The sequence below is a fragment of the Dipodomys merriami genome, unplaced genomic scaffold, assembly GCF_024711535.1.
Source record: "Dipodomys merriami isolate MVZ:Mamm:240054 unplaced genomic scaffold, mDipMer1.0.p SCAF_60, whole genome shotgun sequence".
In the NCBI taxonomy this organism is placed as follows: Eukaryota; Metazoa; Chordata; class Mammalia; order Rodentia; family Heteromyidae; genus Dipodomys; species Dipodomys merriami.
The window spans coordinates 7,513,916-7,541,795 of NW_027206180.1; the positions used below are offsets into that span (position 1 = coordinate 7,513,916).

At 54.8% G+C, this 27,880-nt stretch overlaps 1 protein-coding gene across 7 annotated transcripts; it reads right to left on the reverse strand.

Annotated features, from left to right (window-relative positions):
- Window positions 1–1,637: 1,637 nt before the first annotated feature.
- LOC138814629 (TBC1 domain family member 24) lies at window positions 1,638–27,805 on the reverse strand. 7 transcript variants are annotated; one of them, XM_070003718.1, is made up of 11 exons: window positions 27,691–27,805; window positions 19,780–19,880; window positions 11,923–12,032; window positions 9,364–10,361; window positions 8,743–8,760; window positions 8,098–8,256; window positions 7,140–7,203; window positions 6,748–6,843; window positions 6,209–6,443; window positions 5,697–5,866; window positions 1,638–4,830 (listed from the first exon to the last, which is right to left on the reverse strand). In XM_070003718.1, the coding sequence occupies exons 4-10, from the start codon at window positions 10,326–10,328 to the stop codon at window positions 5,712–5,714; spliced, it is 1,692 nt and encodes a 563-aa protein (XP_069859819.1). In that variant the 5' UTR covers window positions 10,329–10,361; window positions 11,923–12,032; window positions 19,780–19,880; window positions 27,691–27,805; the 3' UTR covers window positions 1,638–4,830; window positions 5,697–5,711. The 7 variants fall into 7 exon arrangements, with proteins under 7 accessions (XP_069859819.1, XP_069859817.1, XP_069859818.1 ...); XM_070003716.1 differs by having other exon boundaries at window positions 5,672–5,866; XM_070003717.1 differs by lacking the exon at window positions 27,691–27,805 and adding an exon at window positions 20,560–20,749 and having other exon boundaries at window positions 5,672–5,866.
- Window positions 27,806–27,880: the final 75 nt, after the last annotated feature.

A 27,880-nucleotide genomic window follows, 5' to 3' on the forward strand; every position in this document is an offset into this window, starting at 1 on the left:
GGCTGGGGGGGGGGACCCTTGCTTCAGACCCGGCCCGGTGTGCAGGTGGGGGTGGCTGAGGGAAGGGCCAGGCTCTCACAGGCACCCACGGAGCCAGCTTGAGAGAGGCACACGCAGAAAATGCCGGCCACAGCTCTGCCCACCCAGTTCTGGCTTGTAACAGCATGCGTGCCAACCACAAGATAGCCCTCAGCCGGCGGTGCGAGGCGTGAGAACACTGGCGCAGGCAGTATTGAGGAGCAAGGGCCTGCCTGGTGCCCTGGCTATTTATTCTAGGAGGAAGGACGCGTCTTTCCCAGGGGACTGGTGGCCTGCAGGGTATGGGACAGGAGAGCAGCTGTTACCCCAAATCCTACAAAGCTGCGCAACAGAGAATTCAGCCTCAGTGGGGAACCCCTGGGAAAAGTCTCCAGGAATAAGTGTGGTCAGCAGTGTATGCGAAGGCCCAGAAATAGATTGGAGGGGAAAATGTTTGAACTTAAATGAATGAGCCCCTCTGCATGCTAGCAGACCCCGACTTCTCAGACAGGGCCAGGCTGCAGCACCCCAACCTCAGTAGAGAAGCCCTTGCATTAAGGATGAATAGGGCTGAAATAGTTCTTTGCATCTATGAAAACACATAAAACCTGCTGAAATTGTTTGAGGACGTCGGTAAGGGAGAGAGACAGGCTGGTGGACTCCTGGAATGCCTTGAACATGGGGCTCGTGGTTTCCCTGGCCGGCGGTGGCCCCATGGTGGCAAAAGCAGCCGAGGACGTACCGGGTCTCGATGGAGAGAAACTTCTTACCCTCGGCTGAGATCCTCCGTCTAGCTGCCTCCTCTCCGCCTCAAGGTCTGGGGTGGCTGTTGGGGAAGGTGCCGAGCTGTGAGGATTTTCCGTTTCACAATGACGCTGCTCCCTCGGTTACCACTCATTTTATTTAGGACTCAACACCAACTGAACATCACCACGTCACGTATTTTCACATTCACAAATTGGGTTCAGCGGCCAATCCGCACATGAGCTCTGTGAGCATGTTTTATGACACACACGTCTTCACAGATGCCCCACAGGGTCAATCCGGTGACCGCTAGTTTTTGTTGAGACAAGATCTCACGATGTAGGCCCAGGCCGACCTGAGACACACTCACTCTCGGTCCTCTGCCTCCACACGTGCCACCAGCCTGGCTAGAGAGCTCTCTTTCAAACCAATATCCACAAGACCTAAGGGCATTTGCCTCCCCGCCATCCACAGGGCTCCTGGATGGGCACAGCCCTGCTGGCCTCTCCCAGCCACGAATGTGGCGGCGGACGCGACGGCTCTCACCCCGCAGCAGCCTGGGCAGCTGGGCACGCAGCGCAGCTGGAAACCCAGCAGTGCTGTGCAAGGCATTGTTGGCTTGGACGACGGTTCCTGTCCCACCACAGAGGGATGAATCCAGACTGACAATGTGTCCAAGCAGCGCTGACGAGCCTCGCAGCTGGGCAGGAGTCACTGCTGACTTCCCGAGCACAATCAGACACGGACAGAAAGGAGAGCCTTAAAAACTCACGGGCTGGAGTCATGGCTTAGGTGGTTCAGTGCTTACCTAGCAAGCACCAAGTCCCGAGTCCGTGCCCCCGTACTACAAAAAAAACAAAACAAAACAATCCCCCCCCCCCCCGCTTTTATACCAGATTAAAAAAAAATCCACATACTTTCCTACCCAATGTACACACACGAAGGAAGAGTGTGAGGCCAGCCTGGTACACCCGCTTCCTGGGCCTTCACCCAGACCACGCTTCCCTGCAAGCTGAGTGGGAAAAGCTATGAGAGTCCACTTGGAGACTTCTGCCTAACCGGAAGCAATTATTAATCCTGTGAGTCTGATGATACGCTGGAGTTAATAAGAAATGTGACAAAGTAATTATCTGTAAAAATTAAATGCATTCCTGTAGGGGCAATCGGCAATCTGGATAGGGTTCTGTGCTTGAGCTAGCCGCGCCGGCCACGCTAGTTTCTGTGTTAATCTTAACACTGGAAGGTGAGGCAGGGGTCTCTGGAAACTGCCATATCAGCAGCAATTCTGCAAATCACTTCCAAAAAAAAAAAAAAAATGCAGGCCAGCTCAGCTCAAACTGGCAGATACTTGTCTAGCAAGTACAAGGCCCTGAGCCAAACCTGAGTACCAACAAAACAAGAAGGTACGAAAATTGTTAAATACAAAATCCTTGGACTGGAGGTGTGGTTCAAGTGGTAGAACACCAGCCATGAGTGAAAAAGCCAAGTGACCCCAAGGCCCTGAGTTCAAGCCCCAGAATTGCTTCTTTTATTTAAAGTAAAAACTGAAATACTCAGTTGAATAATTAACTCAAGTAATTCATAAAATACAAGTGACTTGCAGTCATAAATTTTTTTTTAAAAAGCTGATTTTCTAAGGCCCTTCAGGCATATGATCTTCAATAACAAATGAATTTAATTTAATGAACTGGCTTAAGTTAGATTCAATATTTGGTTTCAAAATAAATGTTTAAAATTTTCTAAAAATGATAATTCATTATGAAAGTCCATCAAATGTTGGTCCACTTTTTAACATGAAAAGCTAATAACCAAGGAATAGGAAACATTAATAAAATAAATTGTGCTAACTCAGGATATTTAGTATCTAGTCATAAGAACAACAATAAGGGGCTGGGAAGGTGGCTCAGTGGTAGAACGCTTGCCTTGAGGCCCTGGGTTCGATTCCTCAGCACCACATAAGCAAAAAGAAAAAAGAAAAAAGCTGGAAGTGGCGCTGTGGCTCAAGTGGTAGAACTCTAGCCTTGAGCTGAAGAGCTGAGGGACAGAGCCCAGGCCCAGAGTTCAGGCCCCATGACCGGACCCCAAAAAAATAAGAATAATAATAAGAGTAAAAATAAAATTATCATACTTTCCTTTTTGTAGAAAAGTCAGGAATAAAAAGATATTATATCAGGCGCTGGTGGCTCACATCTATAATCCTAACTACTCTGGAGCTGAGATGTGAGGATCATAGTTCAAAGCCAGCTTGGGCAGGAAAAGTCTGTGGGATTCTTATCTCCAATTTAACCAACAGTATATAGGAAGTGAGCTGTGACCCAAAGTGGCAGAGTGCTAGCCTTGAACAAAAAGAGCTCAGGGACAAAATCAAGCCCCACGACTGACAAAAAAAAAAAAAAAAAAAAAAAAAAAAGCCAAGATACTAAATTGAAGAACTGAGTATTTTTAGCTAGGTGTAGGGGCTCACATCTGTAATCCTAGGTACTCAAGATAGGAGGATTGTAATTTGAGGACAGCAAAGGAGATCATCTTCATAAAATGTGTGGGTTTGTTGGCCCCCACCTGCCCTCCAGCTACATGGTAAGTGTAAATAGGAGGATTTTAATCCAGGCTGGTCTGGGAAAATAGTGAGACCCTATTCATACTAATAGAAAGTGGAAGAGCACCTGCCTAGCGAGCGCAGTGCTGCGTTCAAACCACAGTATTGCCCCAAAGTATGATAATAAAAGAACTATTTTGTGTATACCTTTACAGCAAAGAACTCTCCTCTATGATGTGCAAATAGCAAGTGGTCTCCTGGGGCGGACACCCCCCGGATGGCCACGCAGGGCTCTGTGGGCAGCCCACTCCTACGCCAGACTGCCGGCAGAGTTCCGCAGCAATGCTCAGGGTCACTTCATCTTTTCCTGCAAGGCTTCATTTTCAAAGGGCCTTCAAAGTCCCAGTAACCACGCACGTGACTCTCATGCTGGCTGGGCCTGGGGAAGCCCCGGGGCCCCTCTGGCTGAGGACAGCGGGCTCAGCCTGGGAGCTAATGATGCAACAAGACAGCGTTTAGCCAGGCGTCCCCGCCTGTGATCACGGCACTCCCAGGGAGCTGAGACAGGACGTGGGGTTGGAGGCCAGCCCAGGCCGAGTAGTGAGACCTTGTCTCATAAACACCCCTCCCCCCAGACGAAAACCAAAGATGGTGTTTAATGAACACCAAGGTCTGCGATACAAGCCCGGGTGGCGGGTTCATGGGGAGGTGCGGGAGGCCTGCGGTGCTTTCTGGGGTAGGCAGTGGCACCCCTCCCGGCGTTTCCCCCGGGAGTAGAGCAGGGCGGGACTGGCCCCTCCCAAGGGGCCCACGCTTGGCTCAGCGGGTTGGCAGGCCTTGCAGGGTCCCTGGGTCTGGCAGGCGTCGCGGTAACCCTGCTGCAGGGTGGGATGAGCCCGCACAGAGAGAGCCCCGGCCTGGCACATGGCATCTCTGAGGCGTGCTAGCGGCAGCCATGTGCAGCGGGACGCAGGCCTGTGCCCGAGACCCAGGCCTCCGCGGCCCACAGGTAGCCAGTTGGGTCACTGCCTCTCCCTTCTTTCCTCTGTGGAGCCCCGGGGGGGTCATGGGGAGGTGGCGCTTCCTGAAGTGCTCACAGTACCCACAGTGCACTGGGCCAGTGCAGGCTTCGGTGGCCCGAAGGCCACAGGGACAGGGGGCAGCACGCAGAAGACTGTGGCACATGGCAAGCCACAGTGCCAGACACGGGGGGGTGGGGGGGGTCAAACGTCCAAGCAGAGTAGTGGCAGAGGCGCTGGGTGGGCAGGACGTGGGCACAGGGCCCGATGAAGAGCAGGGAGGGGTCGGGCTGAGGAGGCATGCCATGCTGACGGGAGTGGGCGTAGCCCAGCTTCTGCAGCCACAGGGAGGGAGGGAGAGCAGCAGAGACTGCGGGGGGGGGGGCTGGAGGGGGCCGGGCAGCCCCCACGAGTCCACGCATCTCCAGGAGGTCCTTGGCAATGGAGGAAGGCCGCCCGGATGCACCTCCTCGGCTGTGGACTCTCCACCAGGCTTGGCGAGAGTTTCTGGCTCTGCAGAAACATAAGGAAACATGACGTTCCCTCTGGTGCCCGTCCCACGGGCCCAGGGCCTGCTGTGTGTGTGTGTGCGTGTGTGTGTGCCAGCCCCAGGGCTGCCAGGCAGAAGGGTGCGTGCGTGCGTGCATGCGTGCGTGTATGTGTGTGCGTGTGTGTGTGCGTGCGTGCGTGTGTGTGTGTGTGTGTGTGTGTGTGTGTGTGTGTGTGTGTGTGTGTGTGTGTGTGTGTGTGTGTGTGTGTTCAGCACACACCCTGCTCTCCTCTCTCCTATCCCGCGACTGTTCAAGCAGTCTAGGGGAGCCTCCAGGGCAGGGTAACTTCCAGAGAGGAAGCTCTGGGGGAGGAGGGACTGGGTGCCATGAGGGAGGAAATGCCCCTGGGGCCTGGGGGGGGGGAGAGGGGACGGTCCTGCAAGATGTAGGAAGCAAGTCCAAGGGCTGAGCAAGAAGCCAGGCTGTGGGAGGGCCGCAGTATCAGGAGACACCAGCAGGGGGCAGCACCGGCCCACATTGGGCAGAAGGTCCTTCTACTTTTCCCCACGCCCTCCACTGGGTGCAGATGAGGCTCAGGGCCAGCAGCGTACTTTCCACAGGCTCAAGCTGGGGCCAGGACCCCTCCACAAAGAGCCAGGGGCCTGGGTACGAGCACCCTGTGCTCCCCACATGGGCTCTGGGCAGGGCTGCAGCGGGCAACGTATCTCTTGAGCTTTCCCAGAGAAGCTGGTCACTGGGGGAGAACCAACCCATCCCTGAGGTGGAGGGGCAGCCAGACTACGCAGGGCCAGGTGGTGCCCATGATGTAAGCCGACCCTGCCCACCCCAGGGCCACACCCCACCTGCCCAGAGCCGCGGCTCAGTCACCGTCAGCAGAGGCCGTCACTGGGTGTCAGGGTCTTGGAAGCCCCAGGCCTCTATGGCGGCAATGAGGAAGTTCTCGGAGCACAGGGGCTGGTTGTTAAAGGTGTCGCAGTGCCCGGTGCGGCCCCGGTTCAAGTCCCCATCGATGTAGAGCGCCTGGCCGCCACCTCCCCCTGTGGGAGGCTGAGGTCAGTGGCCACCTGTGCCCAGCACCGCGCCCCTCCCACCCGCCAGGAGCCCAGCCCCGCACGGGAATCCAGCTCTCCTGGCCCTAAATCTCCCACTGACCTCCGCCCTCCCCGCCCAGCCCCTGGACCTGCTGTTCACGCCGTGACTCCCAACCCCTTGCCTGGTCTCTCCGGCAGCACAGGGCCTCTTCTGTTGCTATCACAGGGCTCAGGTAAGACCTCTGGCTGGACATGGGGGTTTCAGCCTCCCCCCGCCCCCCCCCCCCCCCGCGCCTTCCTCGCAGGACAGGCCGGGCCCAGGCTGGCGTGGAGGGACTGGGCACCCACCGATGATGAGGCAGTCGCTGCCCCCCGCCATGAACATGGACTCGGTCTTGGAGGGCAGGTTGAAGTGCCGAGCAGCCAGGAAGGGGGAGAGCCGGTCAGCGGGGTCTGAGGACACGGGGTGGCTGAAGGGGGAGGGAGTGGCAGTGGTCTCTGAGGACAGGAAGGATGCTGTCTGCTTGCTCAGCTCTGGGTGCTTGATGACCACCCACTCATAACGCTGCACCTCTGGCTGCAGCTGAGGGCGAACGGGGAAGCGTGAGTTCCTGGCACATGCCAACCCGCTGGGCGCCTTCTGCCCCTCCCTGCCAGCCCCGGCCTTCTCCAGTCCACCACTCTGTGGTGGGCCAGCTGGGCCCTGCTGGCTTGCGGGGCGGAGGGGGGGGCTGGGCTCTCGAGGTGGGGGGCATTAGGGACTAGAGGCGAAGGAGATTGCCCCAGAGGGGGACCACTACCATAGAAACAAGCCAGGGCCACGTAAGCCATGGTGCCAGGGTTCAGGTCGCACAACTCCCCAGCAGAAGACTCTCGGCCCCACTCACCCGGAACACGAAGCATTCTCCAGTCCCAAAGAAGCAGAGTTTGCCGCCAAACTTATTCCTCTCGCTCCAGTCTGTTGACAGGTAGGCGCCACACACCTGGGGAGGAAGGCTGGGCTGAGGCCTGGCCCTCAGCAACATTGCCCGGTGCACGCCTGCTGGGGACAGTCACAGTCGCAGCTGGGGGGGCTGGGTGCTACAGCTCCCCACCAGGAGCAAGGTGGGTGGGGAGAGGGCTGAGGTCCGGTCCTCCCGATACTTCTGTCTCCCCTACAGGCCCTCAAGCTCAGGAGGAAGCTCCCGGGATGGACCGTGTCCACACTGACGGTGGTGTGAGCCCACTGACGGGCACGCTGGCCTGAGACCGGGTCCCCAGCCCGTCGGGGCCTCCTCACCTCCTTCTGCGTGGTCTTGATGAGCAGGAGGGTGGGCTCATGCCGTTCGCACTGGAAGTAGAACCTGCAGACAGAGACCACACATGCCGCTCTGCGCCCCTCTTGGCCGCCTGCAGCAGCTGCCGGGCTACGAGTCTCGTGTGCACCTTCGCGCCTTGCTGCTGCCCCGGCACCTGCCCCGGTGTGCGAGGGGAAGGAGAAGCCTCACGGCACGTGTCCCCCAGTGGGCAGAGCCCAGTGCCAGGCGCTGTGGGCAAATGAGACCCAGAGGAAGAGGTCCTTGCTGAAGGAGAGCACATGTCCCGGCCGCCTGGCACGCCGGGCTTGGCGAGTGTCCCTGTAGGCTGAGCGAAGTGGCTCCAGCTGTGCTAAAATGCTTGCACGGCGGTTGCAGACGGGCCTGGGTGGGGGCTGGGCCACTCTGCCTGCACCACCCTTGCCAGGTCACAAGCAGAGTTTGTGACTAACTCATCTGAGCCTTGAAGTGCTGAATCGGGGTGACCCTGCCCACACTGCCCCAGGGCTGGGAGGGCAGGTGGCCTGCCAGAATGCCACGCGAGTGGCGGGTGGAGTCACCGAGCCACGGGCTGGCACAGCTTCGGCCACGCAAACTGCCACCTGCGCCAGGCCAGTGACCCACACAGGGGGCGGGGGGGAGAGAGAGGAGCCAGGAGGCCGGGCTTCGTCCCATTCAGTCCTCCCCTCGGTCCCATGCCCTCCTGAGGCAGAAGGCTACCTCTTCCCCTACGTCCCCCCGGAGCTGTAGTGTATGCATTAATGACCTTCAAAGTCTGGGCAGCCTGGGATAACAGAAGCCCAGAAAAAGGGCTTCAAATTCTCAGGCTCCATAAGTGAGGCTGGGCCTCCCTAGAGGCCCAAGCTCAAAGACTCATTTCTGGTCATCCCGTGACCTCCCGCAGGTGGCCAGCAGAATATGCCTGAGGCTCCAGAGCCTCACCTGGTCAGGCTGTACCCATGCTGCAGGGAGGAGAAGAGAAGGAGGGGCTGGCAGAGGGCAAATCGCTCCGGGACCCACGACCAGATGTCTCTCATCTCCTTCACGCTGACAATCTCTGAGTGGAAGTTCTCTGCGTGCACGGCCAAGTGCACAAACTGCCTGCAAAAAGAAGGGAGGGGTCAGTGCCCCCAGCCCTGACCACACACCCGGCCTGAGCCCAGCACCTTTCCTTGAAACTAAGCTAAAGGGGACACCTCACTTCCTCAACCGGCTCACAGCCTGGTTCCAGGTGCCAAACAGGATCGATCTGTTCTCTGGGATTCCCCTTCCCTTCTCCTCTCCCTATCTCCCACCCCCCTTAAAAGCAACTTTTCTCTCATGAATCAAGACAGACTATAGCTCTGATGAGAAGAGTGCTGCGGGACTAGCCAAGCACCGGCAGGTTACACAGCCAAGGCAGAAAAATGGATGGACGGACAGACAGACAAGACAGACAGATGAACCGTGCTGGAGTCAGGCTGAGGCAGTGCGTGGAAGCCAGCCCATGAGAACCAGCCAGGCCCTGAGAAACAGCAAGCAGCCAGCTCACAGTGGGACAGCAGGAAAGCAGAGAAGCCAGGTGTGGAGGTGTGGTTTCAGACCTACCTTTTAGAAAGCGAGACACTGAAAAACAGGAGGAAGCAACGGACACGGAGAAGAAAAATAAAATAGACAAGGAGAAGTTAGTGGTGGGTCCCGATCCCTGATCACACTTTCTTTGGCCCAGGAGAAAGAGAACTCCATGCCAACAGCCATGCCTACAGCACCATCTCAGCACGGGCTGTGAACCAGCACGCTCCCGGGGGCTGCGCCCAGGGCAGGGAGGCCACACCCAGCCAGCCAGCCGCTGTGGAGGGCGCAGCAGGGGCTGCTCTGTCCGACAAGACTCCTGGAGCCGGCCTGGCCCCGCTGTATCTTCTGACCCATGGGAGGTCCAGCGTCCCCCTCAGCCATGGGCCTTGGTCCCTGAGGGCAGGCCCCTGTGGGTCTCATTCCGGATATAGCCAGGTAGCCCCTTCCTGCTTTCTCATGGGGCCAGGTAGACAGATGGCCAGAAGCAGACCAAGCGATCAGCAGGACGAGCTCACGCTCAGACCCCGAGGATGCACCGCACCAAAGCTGCCCACTTGTGTGGAGACCCCTTGCAGGCTGCAGAGGCTTCACACACGCACCTGCACATACACGCACGCGCGCGCACACACACAGCCCAGCCCAGGGCCGGCCTACCTCTTCTGCTTGACGGTGATGCCCTTCTGCTTCAGCGCTTTCTCATTGGCCATCTGCAGGAGCTGGATCTCCTTGCGGGAGAAGAGGCGGATGGCGAATGCCTTCTCCAGCAGCTTCTCGGGGGACACCGTCTTGGCAATGTCCTTGACGAACATGCGGATGTCCTGTCTCACGTTGTCTGACTCGAGGGGCTGGCCCACTCTCACCTTGTGGAAGAATTTGAGGATGGCCAGAGCAACTCGGTACAACACCTTGTAGCCTTCGACGAGGAAGACATCAAAGACGCGGGCAAAGTAGTTGAGGGGCAGCTCGCCGAAGAGCCAGCGCTGCCAGTCAGAGTAGACCTGCAGGACATCCTCGGACACGGCCACCATGAGCTTGTGGGCCGCCTGGCAGTACTTGTTCACCAGATCCCCGAACGTCATGCAGGAGGACTCGAAGGCCAGGAAGCTCTGGTCGATGAGCTTCTTGCTGGGGTCGTTGCAGGCTAGGATGCGGCAGGCCTTCTCGAAGCACTCGGCCTCGTCGATGCTGTAGTGCAGCAGCAGGGCCACCACAGCTGGCAGAGCGGGGCAGAAGGAGATGTCGGGGAACTGGTTGGCGATGCACAGGAGGATCTTGCGCACGGCGCCCTCACCCCGGGCGTTCAGGCAGTAGGTGGGCACCTGTGTGTTGTCTACGAACTCGGGCAAAGGCAGGCTGCTGCTGCTGTGCTTGCCCACGATCTTGCCCACGATGTCGCTGTACACGCTGGCGTCCGGCGTGACTGTGCGGCAGGGGATGTCTCGGATCAGGCGCTGGTACACCTTCCCCCGAAGGGCGTGGCTCTGAGCCCAGTAGCCCTGGCGCGCCAACTGCTTCAGCTCCTGCAGCTCCGTGCAGCTCAGCTCCTTGGGCCCCAGGTCCTGGATGGCAGCATCCATCTTGTCCCTGTCCACAAAGCAGTTGTACCCCGAGGAGTCCATGGCGCCTGGTGTGTCTGGGAGGAGAGCCCTGGGCTGCCAGCAAAGAGAACAGAATCGTTAAATCATCCAGCCCCCTTTCCAGAATTTTCCCTCCAACCTGCCTGCCATTCCAGACCGAGTAAGATTGAAGCACACACATCCAAAAAAAAAAGTCACCTTTTAAAGATTTTGCCTCATTTTCTAAAAAGTACTCTTGCTTTAAAAAAAAAAAAAAAGTGGCTGGGCACTAGTGGCTCACACTGTCATCCTAGCTACTCAGGAGGCTGAGATCTGAGGATCATGGTTCAAAGCCAGCCCAGGCAGGAAAGTCCATGAGACTCTTATCTCCAATAAACTACTGGAAAACTGGAAGTGGTGCTGTGGCTTAGGCAGTAGAGAACTCGCCTTGAGCTGAAGAGTGTAGGGACAGCGCCCAAGCCCAGAGTTCAAGCCCCATGACCTACCAAAAAAAAAGTGTTATTATTACTTTTTTTTGTCAGTTGTGGGTCCTGAACTCTGGGCCTAGGCACTGTCCCTCAACTCTTCAGATCAAGGCTAGCACTCTACCATTTGAGCCACAGCACCACTTCTGGCTTTTTCTGCTTATGTAGTGCTGAGGAATGGAACCCAGGGCCTCATGCATGCAAGGCAAGCGCTCTACCACTGAGCCAACTTCCCAGCCCCTATTATTATTATTATTTTGCCAGTCCCAGGGCTTGAACCCCTGAGCTCCTTTTGCTCAAGGCTAGCATTCTACCATTTGAGTCACAGCGCCCACTTCTGGCTTTTTCTGTAATTGAAGAATCTCCTGCCTCGGCTAGCTTTGAACTGCAATCCTCAGATCTCAGCGTCCTGATAGCTAGGATTATACATGTGAGCCACCAGCGCCCGGCATCTAAAAAGTACTCTCGGTAAAGTACTACTGCATTTAGAATATGTGGCAGGGCTAGACCGAGGACTCACGTGGCAGAGTGCCTTTCTTGTAAGCACAGGGCCTGGAATTCAAACCCCAAGACTGAAAGCAAAAAGAAAGAAAAAACCAAAGTGGCAGTTCTAAGAAGTCCTTGAGAACTTCTCAACATCAAACTTGTCACGTGGCTCCAAGTTAGAAGCTTGGACTGGGTCCCAGACGGCTACAGACAGCTCTCCACCTGGGGAGATCCTCTCAGACTCCTTGGCCTGACAGCTATCTACCGAGGAGCCAGGATCAGAGGAGACCGCTGGCAATGCCTTCTTGGAGCCTGTGAGAGGAGTGCCGGAGCCGCTGCGAGGTGGCCGGGCACCCGCTGCTCCCCGCGTCAGATGGAGTTCTGAACTCAGCTCCTAACTTCCTGATCCTGCCCGCTTGAAAGCTAGGTTCTCGGTAGGTAATTCTGGACGGAATCACTGTGGGGAGAGCTGAGAAATCGCAGCTCATACATGCCGGTCTGGGAACCAGACATTTCTGGGCCCACAGAGCCAGTGTTGGGATTCGGTGCTGGCTGGTCACGTGGACAGCTGCTCCAACTGGCAATGTGCTACTCCAGACTCTGGACAGGGAGCTCTGACACCTGCCCCGGCCCCAGGCTGCTGTTCTGCATGGGCAGCACGGAATCTCCATGCACATCACACGAACCTTTCTGCCCAGGACAGCCCAAGAATCTAGAGATGTCACAGGAGTCAGCTTCAGTGGGTGTTGGCAAATGACTACACTGTTCTGGTTTCTCTTGCATCTAGAACCTTCACCTGAAAATAGAAGAAAAGAAAAAGAATTACAAAGTAAAATCTAATGTGTAGGGCTATCCTGAGCACGCATCTTGGCATGGTGCTATGTGTGGTAAAATACACATGAAATTTACCACTTGGCCCGGTGGCAGAATTCAGTGGCACCAAGTCCCTTCCACATTGCTGTGCTACTGTGGCCCCACCCTCTCCACACCATTCACCTTTCCAAAGTGGAACTTTCCTGCTTCAACAGTAACTCCCGCCTTCTTTTCTCTCCTGCCTTCCTCCCTCCCTCTCTGCTTCCCTCCTTCCTCTTTTTTTTTGGGGGGTCCGGTCATGGGGCCTGAACTCTGGGCCTGTCCCTCAGCTCTTCAGCTCAAGGCTAGCACCCTAACACTTGAGCCACAGCACCATTTCTGGCGTTTTCTGTTTATGTGGTGCTGAGGAATCAAACCCTCATGCATGCAAGGCAAGCACTCTCCCACTAATCCACCTTCCCAGCACCTAGTATTCTAATTTTTGTCCTCATGAATTTGTTCTAGGTACCTTGTATGAGTACATTATTTGTCCTTTTTTTTTTCTTCTGTGCTAGTCCTGGGACTTGAACTCTGGGCCCTGGTACTATTCCTGAATTATTTTTGCTCAAGGCTAGCATTCTACCACTTGAGTTAAAGCCCTATTTCTGCCTTTTTGGTGGTTTATTGGAGATAAGAGTCTCATAGACTTTCCTGCTTGGGCTGGCTTTGAATCACAATCCTCAGAGCTCAGCCTCCTGAGTAGCTAGGATTACAGGCGTGTAGCCTGTAATTACTGGCTCCTGGCTTATTTGTCCTTTTGACTGATTTATTTCTCTTTGCACAATGATCTCAAAGTTAATCCATGGGTAGCCACCAGCAGAACTTCCTTTTCTTTTCCTGGAGGGAGGAGAGGGATGACAGGAGCCTCTCTGTGCAGTCCTCAAACCCTCCCTCATCCCGCCTCAGCCTCCCTCCTGAGTGCTGAGATTGTAGGCATGCTCTGCCACGCTGGGGCACAGATTCTGATCCTTTCAAGGCCCAGATATATTCTGTCTATGGAGGGACCAGTTTTGTTTACCACCTGTGGATGGGTGGACATGTGGGTTACATCCACCTCTGGGTTACTGTGGATAATGCTTCCATGAAGAAGGTCACAACACTTTCAGTGTTTCAGGCTTATACTCACTGATGGGTTTACAGAGGCTTTCCTATAGAAAACACTCACTAAGGGCTGGGAAGGTGGCTCAGTGGTAGAGCGTTTGCCTTGCATGCTCGAGGACCTGGGTTCGATTCCTCAGCACCACATAAGCAAAAAGAAAAAAGCCGGAAGTGGCGCTGTGGCTCAAGTGGTAGAGCACTAGCTTTGAGCTGAAGAGCTAAGGGACAGCGCCCAGGCCCAGAGTTCAGGCCCCACGACTGGACCCAAAAAAAAAAAGAAAAAAAGAAAAAGAAAAAGAAAAGAAAACACTCACTAAAACAAAGTTTTCTGGGGCTGGGGGTATTTGTTCCTCAGTGGTAGCATACTTAGTAAGCATACTCCAGACTATGGATTTATTTCCCAGTACTGCAAATGAAAGAAAAATGAAGGTCTTCTAATAAGCATCACCATCATATTAATGTGATGGGTTTTTTCTTTCTTTCTTTCTTTCTTTTTTTTTGCCAGTAGTGGGGCCTGAACTCGGCCTGAGCACTGTCCCTCAGCTCTTCAGCTCAGGGCTAGCACCATTTGAGCCACAGTGCCACTTCTAGCCTTTTCTGCTTATGTGGTGCTGAGGAATCAAACCCAGGACCTCATGCATACAAGGCAAGTGCTCTTACTACCAAGCCGCCTTCCCAGCCATTAATGTGATTTTAATACATCCCATTGGAAAAGCCCGGCCCACACAAGACCAGGCCTGCTGCCTGGCTGGTCCCATCAGCAGAAAGCATCTAGTTGGTAGTCATGGAGGTCACTTTGTTTTGGGAGGGACAGCAGAGGGGGTCTCTTCTCCTCCCTGGCTCTGAAGAGGTCATCAGGACAGCCTGTCTGTGGGCACACAGCTCAGCGGCTCACATCTCAGTTATCTATGGAGTCTGAACCTCTAAAGCCAGCCTAGACCCATCCTGTGTGGGTGAAAAGAACTTGCTCCTTCTCTGTGAAATAAACATGTTTATCACCATAATGGGAGCTGTGCGGCGCAGCACCAGCCTTCACTCTGCGAGCCCTACGTTCAGGTTGAATATTAAACTTGAATCTCCAAAGGCAATGCGTGTACTTTGCAGGTTACCTCCCAGAGAAGTAGTAAAAGGGTGTTTGGTGTTTGGTGTGGGGGGAAAATAATCAGGCACGCTGGATGGAAAGGGACCCCACATTTCATGATCCGTTTCCCTCTCCAGGCCCCAATAAGAAAAGCGGGCTGTTTCTGGGGCCTAATGGAAAGGACATCTGTAAAATGGGTCCAGAGCAGTTGTTTCCTACAAAACATTTTATTGCCTAAGTGATATAGGAAAAATTCCGCTCTATACCTGCTGACTCATGAGGTTCCGGTGGTAGGGCTTCCACAAACTGTGTCTGCCAGGGGACAACTACTTTACTGAGGGTCATCAGGGCATGACTGTCCCCAGAGAAGCTGGGGGAGGGGGGGGCAGGGAGGCTGGAGTGATGAGAGGAAAGCAGCTGGAGGAGAGCTGAGCAGAGAGCCCGGCGCAGTGCACAGGGCAGGGTGAAGGCCCTGGGGCAGGGACAGGTTCTGTGGAGAGAATGGAGCGGCAGATTGTGCATGGGAGGGGCAGCGGGCACCCCGGGCTGCAGGTGCACAAGCAGTCTGCAGGTTTCGCTAAATGCAGTGGGAAGCAGGGAAGTGTGCGATCCAACCGGCATTTCTGTTGTGAAGATAAAAAGTCTATAGGAAGCACTCCATCAGCATGGCTGCTCAGCCGTCCAGCGTTTCCCAGCTGTGACTGCCCCTCAAGTGCCCTGCCCGGCACTTGGTGGGCACTCAGGAGCACCTGGGAGTGACACCCCGCAGGGCAGTGACTGGGAGTCCTGTGGAGAGGAGCAGTGTGAGAGACTCAGCCGTGCAGCCGAGGCTGGTGAGGATTTCCACACACTGCTCTCGAGCCCGGCTTCCCTGCCCGGCCACTTCCTCTCCCTCACTGTGAGCTCCTCCAGCGAGCTTCACCTCCACTGGCATACCCACGTGAGAGCTCAGTGCACCTCAAGAAGGCAAGCAAGCATTTCTTTAACAGGAGAAAAGATATCAGGTAGCGGTGGCTCACGCCTGTCATCCTAGCTACTCAGGAGGCTGAGATCTGGAGGATCTATTCGAAGCCAGCCCAAACAGAAAACTCCATGAGACACTCTCTAAAATAACCAACGAAGAATCTGGACTAAAGGCTAAAGAAGCAGAGTGCTAGCTGAGAAAGTAAGCCAAGTAAAATGCGAGGCCCTGAAGTCAAACCCTAGTATAAGCAAAAAAAAAAAAAGTAGATAAAACCAGTTTCTTTCTTTCTTTTTTTTTTTCAGTTATGGGGCCTGAACTCTGGGCCTGGGCGCTGTCCCTCAGATCTTCAGCTCAAGGCTAGCACTCTACCACTTGAACCACAGTGCCACTTCCAGTTTTCTGGTGGTTTATTGAGATAAGAGTCTCACAGACTTTCCCGCCCGGGCTGGCTTTGAACCAAGATCCTCAGATCTCAGCCTCTTGAGTAGCTAGGATTAAAGGCGTGAGCCATTGCACTGGCTAAGTGTGTTTCTTTTTTTTTTTTTTGGGGGGGGGGTCTGGTTGTGGGGCCTGAACTCTGTGCCTGGACACTGTCCCTCAGCTCTTCAGCTCAAGGCCAGCGCTCTACCACTTGAACCACAGCTTTTTTCTTTTTACTTATGTGGTTCTAAGGAATCGAACCCAGGGCCTCATGCATGCAAGGCAAGCGCTCTACCACTAAGCTACCTTCCCAGCCCATAAGTGTGTTTCTTTTTAAGAACAAAACAAAACAGGCGGGGCACTGGTGTCTCATGCCTATGATCTCAGACCCAGGGGCAAAGATGTATGGTAGAGTGCTCACCTTGCACATATGAGGCCCTGGGCTCAATTCCTCAGCACCACATGAACAGAAAAAGCCAGAAGTGGCGCTGTAGCTCAAGTGGTAGAGCGCTAACCTTGCTTGAGCTGAAGAGCTGAGGGGCAGCACTCAGGCCCAGAGTTCAGGCCCCACAACCAACCAAAAACAAAAAAAAACAAAAAAACCAACAACCCCAAAACAAAAACAAAGAGCGCCAAGCACCCATGGCTCACGCCTGTTGTCCCAGCTACTCAAGAGGCTGAGATCTGAGGACTGAAGTTCCAAATCAGCCTGGGCAGGAAAGTCTGTGAGACTCATCTCCTTTCTGAACACCAGCAATTTGGAAGTGAAGCTGTGGCTTAAATGACAGAGCACTAGCCTGAAGTGAAAATGCTCAGGGACAGTCCCCAGGTCCTGAGTTCAAGCTCTAGTATTGGTATGCACATGTGCACACGCATGCACATGCATGCACACACATACACAGATACAAAGGAGTACTAGAGGGTGCCCAGCCCAGGAAGGAAGACCTGGCCTGAGGGACTCTGCAGGGCCTGGAACCTTCCCCACGGTCACGGCTCCCTCTGCGAGTGGGCTAGCCAGGCTGGAGTAGCCCTGCCCCAGTTCCTTCCTCCACAAGCTCAGGACTCACTTCCCAACAAACACTGCTTCAGCCTGGCAGTCACGAGACCTCTGCTTTCTCATCTCTGAGCGGAGGACATAATTTTCCCCAACAGTTGGATTTGAAAACAAACTCACTCCCATGTGACAAACACACAGCCTTCCATTCAGCCTTGGTGATTACATCTGACACCTACCGCACTGGCTGCTGAGCCTGCCTTCCCGGGGAGCAGAGGGGCCCACAACCATGGCTCCCTTTGCCCCAGACCATTATTCATTCTCCAAACTTCTAGTGAGGTCTGGCCTCTTCCCTGCTGGCCCCAGGCTGGGGCCTGGAGATAAGACAGGGTGACAGTGGCAGTGAAAGAGACTCACAACCACAAATGCACGTGGGGAGGAGAGGGAGAGGCACGGAGCCGGGGACATGGAGGAAGGGGCTGGCTCGGCACTGGAGCGCAGAAGGGTGGTGGCACCCCAGGTCTATAAGACATGTGGTTAGCCTGCTGCGGGTCTGAGACAGATCTACGGGAAGGGCATGGCAGTGTGGTAGGGCCTTGGTGGGGGTGGGGTGGCATGAGAGACAGCAGGCTCTGGGCCCATGTAAGGGGCAGTATGAAAGGTTAAGTACCTGACACTTCAGACTAGCATTTAGGAAAATCTCCCTAGTCTGAGATCTGAGGATCGTGGTTCAAAGCTAGCCTGGGCAAGGAAAAGTCCATGAGACGCATCTCCAAGAACCACCAGAAAACTGGAAGTGGTTCCAAAAGGTAGAGTACTAGACTTGAACAAAAGAGTTCAGAGACAGCACCCAGGCCCTGAGTTCAAGCCTCATGATTGACAAAAAGAAAAAGAAGAAAAATCTTCCTAGTGGCAAGTATGGTGGCTCAAGACTGTCATCCTAGCTACTTGAGAGGCAGAGATTAGAGGAAAAGGAAATGAAAAGAGGAGAGGAGGAGAGGAAGGAAAGATCTCCTTGGTGGCCTAGGATGAGAGGCAGAGAAAGGAGGAAAAGTCTAGCTAAGAAGTGAGTGGCTGCGGGCTGGGAAGTTGGCTCAGTGGTAGAGCGTTTGCCTTGCATGCCTGAGGCCCTGAGTTCGATTCCTCAGCACCACATAAGCAAAAAGAAAAAAGCCAGAAGTGGTGCTGTGACTCAAGTGGTAGAGTGCTAGCCTTGAGCTGAAGAGCTGAGGGACAGTGCCCAGGCCCAGAGTTCAGGCCCCATGACCGGACCAAAAAAAAAAAAAGAAGTGAGTGGCTGGAGCCGGGTACCGGTAGCTCACACCAAAAAGAAGAAGAAGAAGAAGAAAAAAAAAGAACTGAGGATTGAGGCTCAAAGCCAGCCTGGGCAGGAAAAGCCATGAAGCTCTTTTTTTTTTTTTTTTTTTTGGTCCAGTCGTGGGGCTTGAACTCTGGGCCTGGGCGCTGTCCCTCAGCTCTTCAGCTCAAGGCTAGCGCTCTACAACTTGAGCCACAGCGCCACTTCCGGCTTTTTTTGTTTTGCTTATGTGAGGAATCGAACCCAGGGCCTCGAGCATGCAAGGCAAGCGCTCTACCACTGAGCCACCTTCCCAGCCCCAGCCATGAAGCTCTTATCTCCAATAAACCACCAGAAAACTGGAAGTGGTGGTGTGGCTCAGTGGTAGAGTACTTGCCTTGAGCTAAAGAGCTGAGGGATAGCACTCAGGTCCAGAGTTCAAAAGCCCCACCACACACACACACACACACACACACACACACACACGCACGCACACACGCACACGCACACACGCATGCGCGCGTGTGCACCAGGCCAGCCAAGGAGGGTACTCATGGTGATTTCAATGAGATCTTCTCAAGCAAGTTCAGAGCACAGGCGAGGCCCAGGTGGCCTCTCAACAATGGCTTGTCCCTGTGGTGCCCGAGGGGAGGGAGGCCCCGGGGAGGGAGGCCCCGGCACATTCAGACACCAGGGAAAGGCCAAGGCAGTGCCGCCAGACTGAAGCCCAGAGAGCCTCCCGGAGGGGATCTCACGCTTGCTAAGACTCGTTTGAAGTACCCCAGGCCTAGAAACCTTCCCAGATTCCAATGAATACCCACCCCGACCGCCCCACAGGACCAGGCTGACTGGGACCTGGGCCCAGGCCTTGCTGAGCTTTGGTCCCTGCCAGCAGTGGTGATGACCGCTGCTGCCCAGCTCGGCTCTTGCCCGGCACCACAGCAATCCCTACACATGTTCCCAGAGTGCAGGAGCGGACATGGGCAGAAATGAAGAGCAGAGGAAGTGAAATACGTGCTCCAGCCCAAGCATGCGGGAAACCTTGATGCACAGCATCAATGGACAGCAGCCAGAGGGGGCAGGGAGAGGCACAGGACAGAGAAGTACCTGTTCTTCTTGAGAAGGCTCCTGCTGGGACTCAAAGCGTGCCCACGCCTGCCCTTCAGCCTTGCTGAGCACCATCGATGCCCACAAGGCAGGATAAGCAGACAGTTAAGGAGACAGAGGCCTCCACATCTGCTTGGCACCAACCATGCCGACTAGGCCAGAGAGACGGCCTGAAAGCCGACAAGCCCCATTCCAGCCCCGGGGTGTGCTGTCTAGGGATGAAGAGGACACAGTCATTACCACAAGATGACTCTGATGCCTGATAAGAAGATACTTAAGAGTGCCAGGGACGCCCCAGGGCGTGGGTTGAGAGCAGAATGCGGGGGAGGCGTGTTTGGTGGCTGAGAACGCAGGTGCCCGTGGCGAGGGAGTCTAGAAGGGTGTCCAGGCAGAACAGGGGGCAGGTGCGTGGAGAAGAGGTGCTGGTGTTGTGGGGGGGTGATCTACAGGTATATTTGCCCAGACGCAGGGAGGGAGAAGGCTGGAGAAACACACTGCACAGCTGGAGGGGCCACGGCTGGGCACGGGGCATGAAAGTAGCTATGGAAGAGTCCCAGCGGGCGGGAGCGAGGGCAGGGGGAGCCGCTGGCGCTCGGCGGCAGGTGGTGATCACACCCTCCTGGACCCTTCCGCGCAGCGGTCCAGCCTTCCTGCCCACCCGCCACAAAGAGGGCAGAGGCCCACTGTGTCCATCCCCAAGACCTACTGGACATTCCAGAGACACAATCACCTTTAGGACCTGGTCAGGAATCCTGGGCAGGCGCGAGGCGGTGGTGGTAAGAGGTTGACAGCAGCTGCTTATCCTCTTAAGTCTTGGCACATGTCAGGACTCTGAGAATTGAGAGAAAGGAGCCACTAGTCTAATGTGTCCACTGCACGCACATCCCTTCCTGCTCTTTCTCTGTCTCTCTTTCTCTCTGCTAGTACTAGGTCTTGAATTCAGGGCTTGTTGCTCTATTGTTTTTGTTTTCCACTCATAGCTGGAACTCTACCATTAGAGCCATGCCTCCAGTTATGGCTTTTTATTGGTTACTTAGAAATGAGTCTTGTGGACTTTTCTATCTAGGCTGGTTTCAAACCTTGAGCCTCAGATCCCAGCTTCTTGAGTAGCTAAGATTACAGTAGTGAGCCACATCCACTCTTTCCAGAACCTTTTCAATACCTACACTAAGTGTCTGCAGCCAAGCTAGGTATAGCAGATACAGAAATAAGACACCTGGCAGAACAGGTGGAAAAACAGATTTGTAGGCACATGAAGATAGAGGCGCAGAGAAGGCAGACGTGGGCCATAGCTAGAGGAGCTGGTGGAGGTTCTGGTAGCTGTTCTCGGAGGGGATTGGACAGCACTCAGCCTGGATGGTGGTGGGAGTGGGGTGGGCATTCTGGGTGAAGGACTCGCACAGGTGGCAGCAGGGAAGAGACTCGCTGACCACAGCGGCTCCTCCGAGTGTGCGTCTGTGTGGTGGGGAGGACAAATCGAAAAGGCCCTTCTCCCGCCAGGAGGCTCTACCTTTGTCCTACCAGGGACGGATGGGTGCCAGGGCATGGGGCACTGAGGCAAGGAAGCAGCCAAGCTTTCTACTTGGGATCTGGTTTTGTTTTGTTCTGGAACTCTGCAAAGTGGAACCAGAGGCCGCAGCCATTGGGATTGTTCCGTTCGCTGGGGGGCGTCGGGGGCAGCTGGCTGCCCGGGGCGGGCTCCGGCCTGGGCTTCCCGTGCGCTGTGGCTGTCAGGGTGGAAGAGGCGCTGCTTCAGCACCGGCATATTTTGAGCACACTCCCCTGGGCCCCCACTGAACCCCCACTTCTGGCAGAGCCATGGCTAAACAGAGGCCTTCCCTACCCCTTGCCTTACTCCTCTGCCTTTTTTTTTTAACCTCTACTCCCAGGACCTCCCCCCCCACCCATCATTTCTCTCTCAAGAGGTGACCTCCTCTACAGCAACCTCACCCCCTCATTCTCCCCGAGTACCCGTCTCCCTCCTTCCCTCCCGGGGCTCCCGGCTGAGCTCTGTGGGCCTAAGTCTTGCGCCCTGTGCTGCCCTCTGCTAGCAAAGCCAGGGGCAGCTCAGCCCCAGCTCTCAGGAACCTCCTGCTGGAAAGCCTGTCCATCCCCACCCCCTTACCACACCCAGGCCAGCAGACTGCTCAGAGGCTCACAAATACCCCCTCTCTCCTAATACCCTTCCTCAGTACCACCTCCCCTTCACCCATATGCCAGTCTTTCTCTTTTTTTTGTCCGGTCCTGCAGCTTGAACTCAGGGCCTGGGTGTTGCCCCTGCGTCTCTGTGATCAAAGCTAGCACTCCAATGTGTGAGTCGCACCCACTTCCAGCTTCTTAGGGGTTACTTGGAGGGAAGTCTGACTGGCTCTCCTCTCGTGATGGTCTGAACACTCAGATCTCAGCCTCGCAGGTGGCCTGGGTGACAGGCACGAGCCACTGATGCCACCCTCTGTATTCCCGGAAGCTCAGCCAAGCCTCAGCTTCCACCGTCCTGTCTGCTTGTCTCAGTGCCCGGCATGGGCCAGCCAGGCCGAAGCAAGCTTTGTGATGCCTCAGAGGGGGAGTGAAATCAAGCCACATGCTCACAGGACCTGCACAGGGCTGGCACCTGGTGCTGCCCCGAGGCCTTGTCTGCTCACCTTCAGCACCCTCCCCTGTTCCTGGATTCTGGCACTGCTGGGGACTGGGGCGGGGGAAGGGAGCGGGCTGCCAGGCAGGAGCTGCCCCTTTATCTGCATCCCCACAGCTGCCATGGCCCAAGTCCAGGTTCACCTTGTGGACTCCCTGTCCCATGCATGCTGGCTGAGACAGTGCCGGCTCCACTCTTAGCGCTGCCTCTCCATTTTGACCGTAGCAGGCTCCACCCAACTCCTTCCTGCAGAGCTTCTCTGCCTGCTAGCATGGCTGCCACGTAGAACAGAGACCTCGCGTGGGGTGTCTGCCTGCTGCGCCAGCTCTGCGTTCATTCCCGACTCGTCAATGTCTTGAAGAGGGCCTGGGCACTGTCCCTAAGCTCTTTTGCTCAAGGTTATGGTTCTACTACTCTAAGCCACAGCGCCACTTCTGGTTTTCCAGTGGTTAATTGGACATAAGAGTTTCATGGGCTGTCCTTGCCCAGGCTGGCTTTGAACTGCCATCCTCAGCCTCCTAAGTAGCCAGGATTACAGGCTTGTGAGCCACCAGCGTCTGGCCCCTCAGTGTCATTTTGTAGGAATCTGGCTTCCTCTGGCCCGGAAGCTCCCATGTGGGCTTCAGTCCCACGCCTCCCGTGGCTTCCGTGGTGTCTCACAACCTCCATGTTCCACATGATTCCGGTGTAACTCAGCTCCAACTCCCGGCCCACCCACTGTGCTCAAGGCTTGGCCCGTGGCAGCCCCCCTAAGACACGTCCTGACCCCTTCCTGCCCCTCCTACAGTGGCTCAGGGGCACGGTGCCAACAGCGTTACACTCATGACATGCCAGGCTCAGAAGGAACGTCCCTGTGGGGAGGAGAAGCAGAACACGCCATCCTCTTCCGATCACCCCTCCTTCCCAGCGCTCCTGGGCCAGGGCCTCCCTGTCCAAATCTGTCTCCATTCTTGGCACAGTGAGACGTTGCAGTGGCCTGCTTCCATGTCCCACTCTTCTACTGGATGGTGACTCTCCTCCCCAGTGTGCCCTGGCAAGTGGGAAATGGAGGAGGAAACAGGAAGCGACTCGAGAAAATCGCAAATAACTTGGGCCCAAGATGAAATTTAATTTTGAAGGCTGAATCACAACAGACCGCATTGCCAGCTGGTCCCAGGCAGTGGCCTTCCCCAGTAGGCAGCTTCACCTGACCAGGAAGGCCAGGTGGACGCCGCCCTCCGCGCTGAAGCACAGCATAGGAATCTGCCAAAGGTGAGTGGTGACTGGCACCCCACAGTGACTACCAAACCGCTGGTGACAGGGAACTCAATAGTGGGCCCTTTGCTGATGGCACACAAGAGCAGGCACGTGCAGGTGCAGCAGGGATGTAACCAGTAATGAGGTGTTAGTCACAGCACCGCGGGCCAGCTGGCCTGCCAGCTAGGACTGGACGTTCAAGCGCAGGGCTCGGCAGTGCAGTGGTACCTGAGCCCCCCCCCCCCCCACTGGACTGTGAGGAGGGCCTTTGAGGCTTAGGCTTGGCTAGCCACTCAGAATGGCTTCCAAGTTCCCTGTGTCCTTTTCCTGGGCAGAATACCTTCTCTCAGACTGGTCTGGCTTGCTCACAGTGGCTGGAATGAGGCTCTGCTCGTTCAATATCTTTTATTGTCTGAACTCAAAAGGGTTTTCCCAACAGCAGGTCAGGAAAAACACATCGCAGGACACAGAATAAGAATCTGTAGAAAAGAGAGAACGCAGCCCAAACCCAGCAGCACTAGAATTTTGATGGACCTGAGTTCCAAGTAATATGAGACAGGTGTCCCTGTGGAAAGCCAGGCACGGGGCAGGTTCTCAGCACGCAACTCCAGAGCTAGCTAGCCTGCCTCCTGGGATGCAGTCCTGAAGGCTGAATCACTTTAATAGGCATTCAGAATGCTTCCTGCATGCCAGGGTGCCAAGGACTGGAGCTCAGACAGGCAAGGCCTCACCCCAGCTCTCAGTGAGCGCTGGCTCGGGACAGTGTACTGACTACCCTGATGAGAAGGGCAGGTGCTATGACTGGAAGGCAAGGACGCTGCCCCCGCACACACAAGGAAAAAGGGTTCAGGGAAGGATTTTTAGAGCCAAAGCTGAAGAATAACAAAGAATAAGGAAGTATCTGAGACAGCATGGGCAAAGGACAGGGCCACAAAAGACAGAACCCATCTGGAGCCGGGGCACAGGCCAGTGAGCATCCCTGCACTCAGATTAAGTAAGGATGCTACAGTCCAGCTCACAGGCTGAAGGAGCCTTAGGGCCCAGGAGTCTCTGTGCTGTCCCCAAGGGACAGCGTCCTGAAGTCTGGGAGCGAGGTACCTTCCCCACACCACAACTTGATCCTCCTAAGGCCTACAGGTGTCCAAGTCAGGAAGGCACAAAGGATTTTTGCTAGCATAGGAACGGTGTGGAGTAATCAGGGATCAGAAGCAAAATGACTCAAGGAAAGGCTGGCAGGACAGAGCTGAGGAAGCTTTTGGTGGGGCCCAGGAACGAGCTGCACTCAGAACAGTCAACAGGCTTTTATTGGTTAACAACAGAAGAGTGTGTAGCATCCAATTATAACTGTAACAAGCATATGTGATGATACACACTGGCACTTGGGAGGCTGAGTCGGGAGGAACCACAAGTTTGAGGACAACCTAGGCTAAAGAGCAAGGCTCTGTCTCAAAAAACAAAACCAAGAGCAACAAAACTGAATGAACTATGTAAGGATCAGGGAGACACACAGTTTCAGACATAGTTAGAGAAACAGTCCAAGCTGTGTCCGGAGCAGTCTCAGCCATTTGAGCATGCCCTGGTGTCAGGAGGGAAACCACCATTGCTTACACACACCCTAGAAGCAGGAGCTGTAAACCTTGCGCAGACAGAGGCGTACTCCGCAGTGTCAGCTTTTCCTCATCTTTGTCCAAGGAGGCCCCCAGAGTGGGAAAAGATTGGAGAGTGAACATCAGACATCTACCCTTAGTCCATTCTTTCCAAAGTCCTGCTTGCTTTAGCAGCAAGGGGTTCTGGAGAAGCAAGGCATTGCTAAGAATTCTGCAACTGTGGATCCTTGGGCCTGAAGGGTTTTGGCCCCCTTCCCCCAAACTCCGAACACTCTTCCAGGACTAATCTGTAGTATAAAAAATGCTGTCTTTTGAGATAAGTGACACCTAATCTAAAGGTTTCCCTGAAGGTAAGCACAGGTGAGACAATAAAGTCTCCGGAAGGACAGAGGAGCCATTGGAGTTTGTACCTTTAGTGTCTGATATCCCTGAAGCAGCTCTCCACTCTACCCCCATCCACCAAGCCAACAGCTAATCAATTAGCCTTCTGTTCTCTTACTGCTTTTCTTTGTGCCTGTGCTATGGCTTGAACTCAAGGATCCTCACGCTCACTCAGCTTTTCCAATATGGCAGGTGCCCTACCATTTGAGCCACACCTCCACTAATGGCTTTCTACTGGCTAGAGACAAGAGTCTCAGGGGTTTGTTTATCTGAAGTAGCTTCAAACTGATTCTCAGATCTCAACCTCCTGAGCAGTTAGGCATGAACCATTGGTGTCCAGCTTTTATTTCCTAATTGTTTAAGGATGTAATATTTACGAGTACCAAATTCTTGGGCCTAGGGCTGGGAAGGTGGCTTAATGGTGCTTGTCTAGCATGCATGAAGTCCTGGGTTCAAATCCTCAGTAACACATAAGCAGAAAAAGCTGGAAGTCGTGCTGTGGCTGAAGTGGTAGAGTGCTAGCCTTAAGCAAAAAACGCTTAGGGACAGCGCCCAGGCCCTCAGTTCAAGCCTCATGACTGGCAAAAAAAAAAAAAAAGGGGGAGAGGGGGTCTGGCACTCAAAGCCTTTCCCAGTGTGACACCAGCCTAACTCCCTACCTTCCCCTCCCTCTCTTCTCCTTAGGGCTCCCGACACGACACTGCCCTTCTCCAACAGCTGAAGGTGGGACCATGGCTCTGTGACTCCATACATACCGTTCCTCTGTCTGGAGGGTTCTCTCTCATATGTTTTTCCCCTCCTCATTATCATTTAAAACGAAGCTTCAAGCCCTTCTCTGAGTCCCTCTACCCACCACCCTCTAGCTGGATGTTAGTCCCTTCACACCACAGCATGCTCTGTCCACTATTCTTTTTTTGTTGTTGTTGTTGTTGGTTGTGGGGCCTGAACTCTGGGCCTGGGCTCTGCCCTCAGCTCTTCAGCTCAAGGCTAGCGCTCTACCACTTGAGCCACAGCGCCACTTCTGGCTTTTTCTGCTTATGTGGTGCTGAGAAATCGAACCCAGGTCCTCATGCATACAAGGTAAGCACTCTACCACTGAGCCACCTTCCCAGTCCTGTCCCCCATTCTTAAAACATCTATTACCACACATTTCTTTGCCTGTTTCCTCACCCCTCTGTAAAGCAACTTAAAAGTAGAGATCCAATCTCAGTGCTGTGTCCTCAGCACAGTGCCTCCTCATATGAAATCAACAAATGTTGAGAGAGAATAAGGAAACTCTTTGGAAGATGAATTCAGTCTGGTTCTTAGTAAAAGGCCTGAGGTTTTGTTTCATTGATATTATCTCCATTTGGAAGGTGACGACTACAAACAGCCACTGAAATTACTGCTTCAAGTTGAAAAGGGCTTCTTTCTTCCATTCACAGAGTTGTCATAACAGAAAAGGTATGCTCAAACAGGTAAAACATTGAACAGGGTAAACCTTAAGTGCTTTTTTACAACCTGTTTCATTGTCCTATGTACTTGAAACCAGCAACCATCCAGAAGCAAACACTTCATATGCTTTTTGAGGTTGGCTCAGTCTCTAAAGAGAATTAAGAGCAATATGGTATGCCCAAGGTCACAGACCTGCTGGACAGTCCTGACAGGTGTGGTTAGCTAGAGCTAGCATGGCCCTCCTGCAGGTGAACTTGCAGACACAGGGGGGTGAGTTTTATGGTTGTTATGAAAACCCTACCCAGATTACTAGATTACTTCTGCATCCCAGAAGGTCACCCTTAATCCAGCTGAGAGCCACTGCACCAGTCCTCTAGCGAACGCCTATCACCACGACAACAGAACCTTGATTCCTTTCAACAACCACTTAGAGAGAACCTGGCTCACCCTATGCCAGGCAATGGGGGACACAGGGAGGCGCAAAGATGGACGCGATGTGGTCCCAGCCCATTCACAGACTAGCCACCCAGGAAGAATTTCCCATAAAGGCTTCATCTGAATACCAAGAAGATTAGCTGAGGATCAACCCTCAGAATTAGAAAATAACTGCTTACTGTGGTCATACCACTTGCTCTGAATGGTACCTGTAAAATCTTTGAGATTTCTGGATCTCATTCTCATTTCAGTTCATTTTCTTAAAGAGGAAGAGGAAGGGGGGGGGAGGGAGGGAGAGGGACTCACTTGTCTTCAAAACAATCAAACAAACATTTATAAGGTCGTACTATGAACTGAGTATAAAACGTGAAACACAGGCCTTGCTCTCAAATAGAGGAAATGACAACACAAGCCAAATTATGGAAGAACTCTGCAAATTGCCTGGAAAGTACCTGCTGACTCCGGGGCAGTGTAATGAAGAAGGGCATCTTCCAGCCCCTCTACCCACCGTGGAAAGGCAGGCAGACGCCTTTCGTCTGGAGAGACACGGTCACCTCACCGTGTCACCTCACCGTCACCACGACAGCTGGCCTCTACCTGCACGGCGCCCAGGTGAAGGAGGCAACCTTCGGCCTTTAAAGTCAGCCCCGCATTTCCCAACCCAGGAGGCCCCACAGCACTATTTGCACACGGCACCGGGTCACCCTGGAGAATCGGTGCCCAGGCTGCCAGCACCCCTGCCCCCGGGGCCCGGCCCACCCGCCCCTGGGCGCCGGCTCTGCCCTCCAGCCCAGCCTCCCGGGGCTCCCGCGGCAGAGCCGGGCTGCTCGCGGCCACCTCCACGGGCGGGCCCGGCGAGCGGCTGCCCGGCGCCAGGCGGACGCGCTGGGCAGAGCGCGGGGGCTGCGAGCGGTACCTAGGCGTCGGGCGTCGCGGCGGGCGCGGCGGGCGCTGCGGGTCTCGGCGGCGGGAGGGGCGCGGGCAGCTGTTGCAATCTCCCACCGCGCGAGGAGGATTTCCGACCCGGCGGGGACGGGAAGCGCCCCAGGGAAGAGGGGCTCGGAGCGGTGGCCCGGCGCGGCGACCCCGCGCCCGGGGCCGGCCGG

What these genes read in the sequence shown, in the direction of transcription:
- LOC138814629 (XM_070003719.1), bottom strand. Translation starts at nt 10,328, where the DNA reads ATGGACTCCTCGGGGTACAACTGCTTTGTGGACAGGGACAAGATGGAT. An exon ending in TCAAGACCACGCAGAAGGAG is followed by an intron (nt 6,844 to 7,139) that starts GTGAGGAGGCCC and finishes CTTCCTCCCCAG; the next exon opens with GTGTGTGGCGCCTACCTGTC. An exon ending in CAGCGACTGCCTCATCATCG is followed by an intron (nt 5,867 to 6,208) that starts GTGGGTGCCCAG and finishes AGCCTCCCACAG; the next exon opens with GGGGAGGTGGCGGCCAGGCG.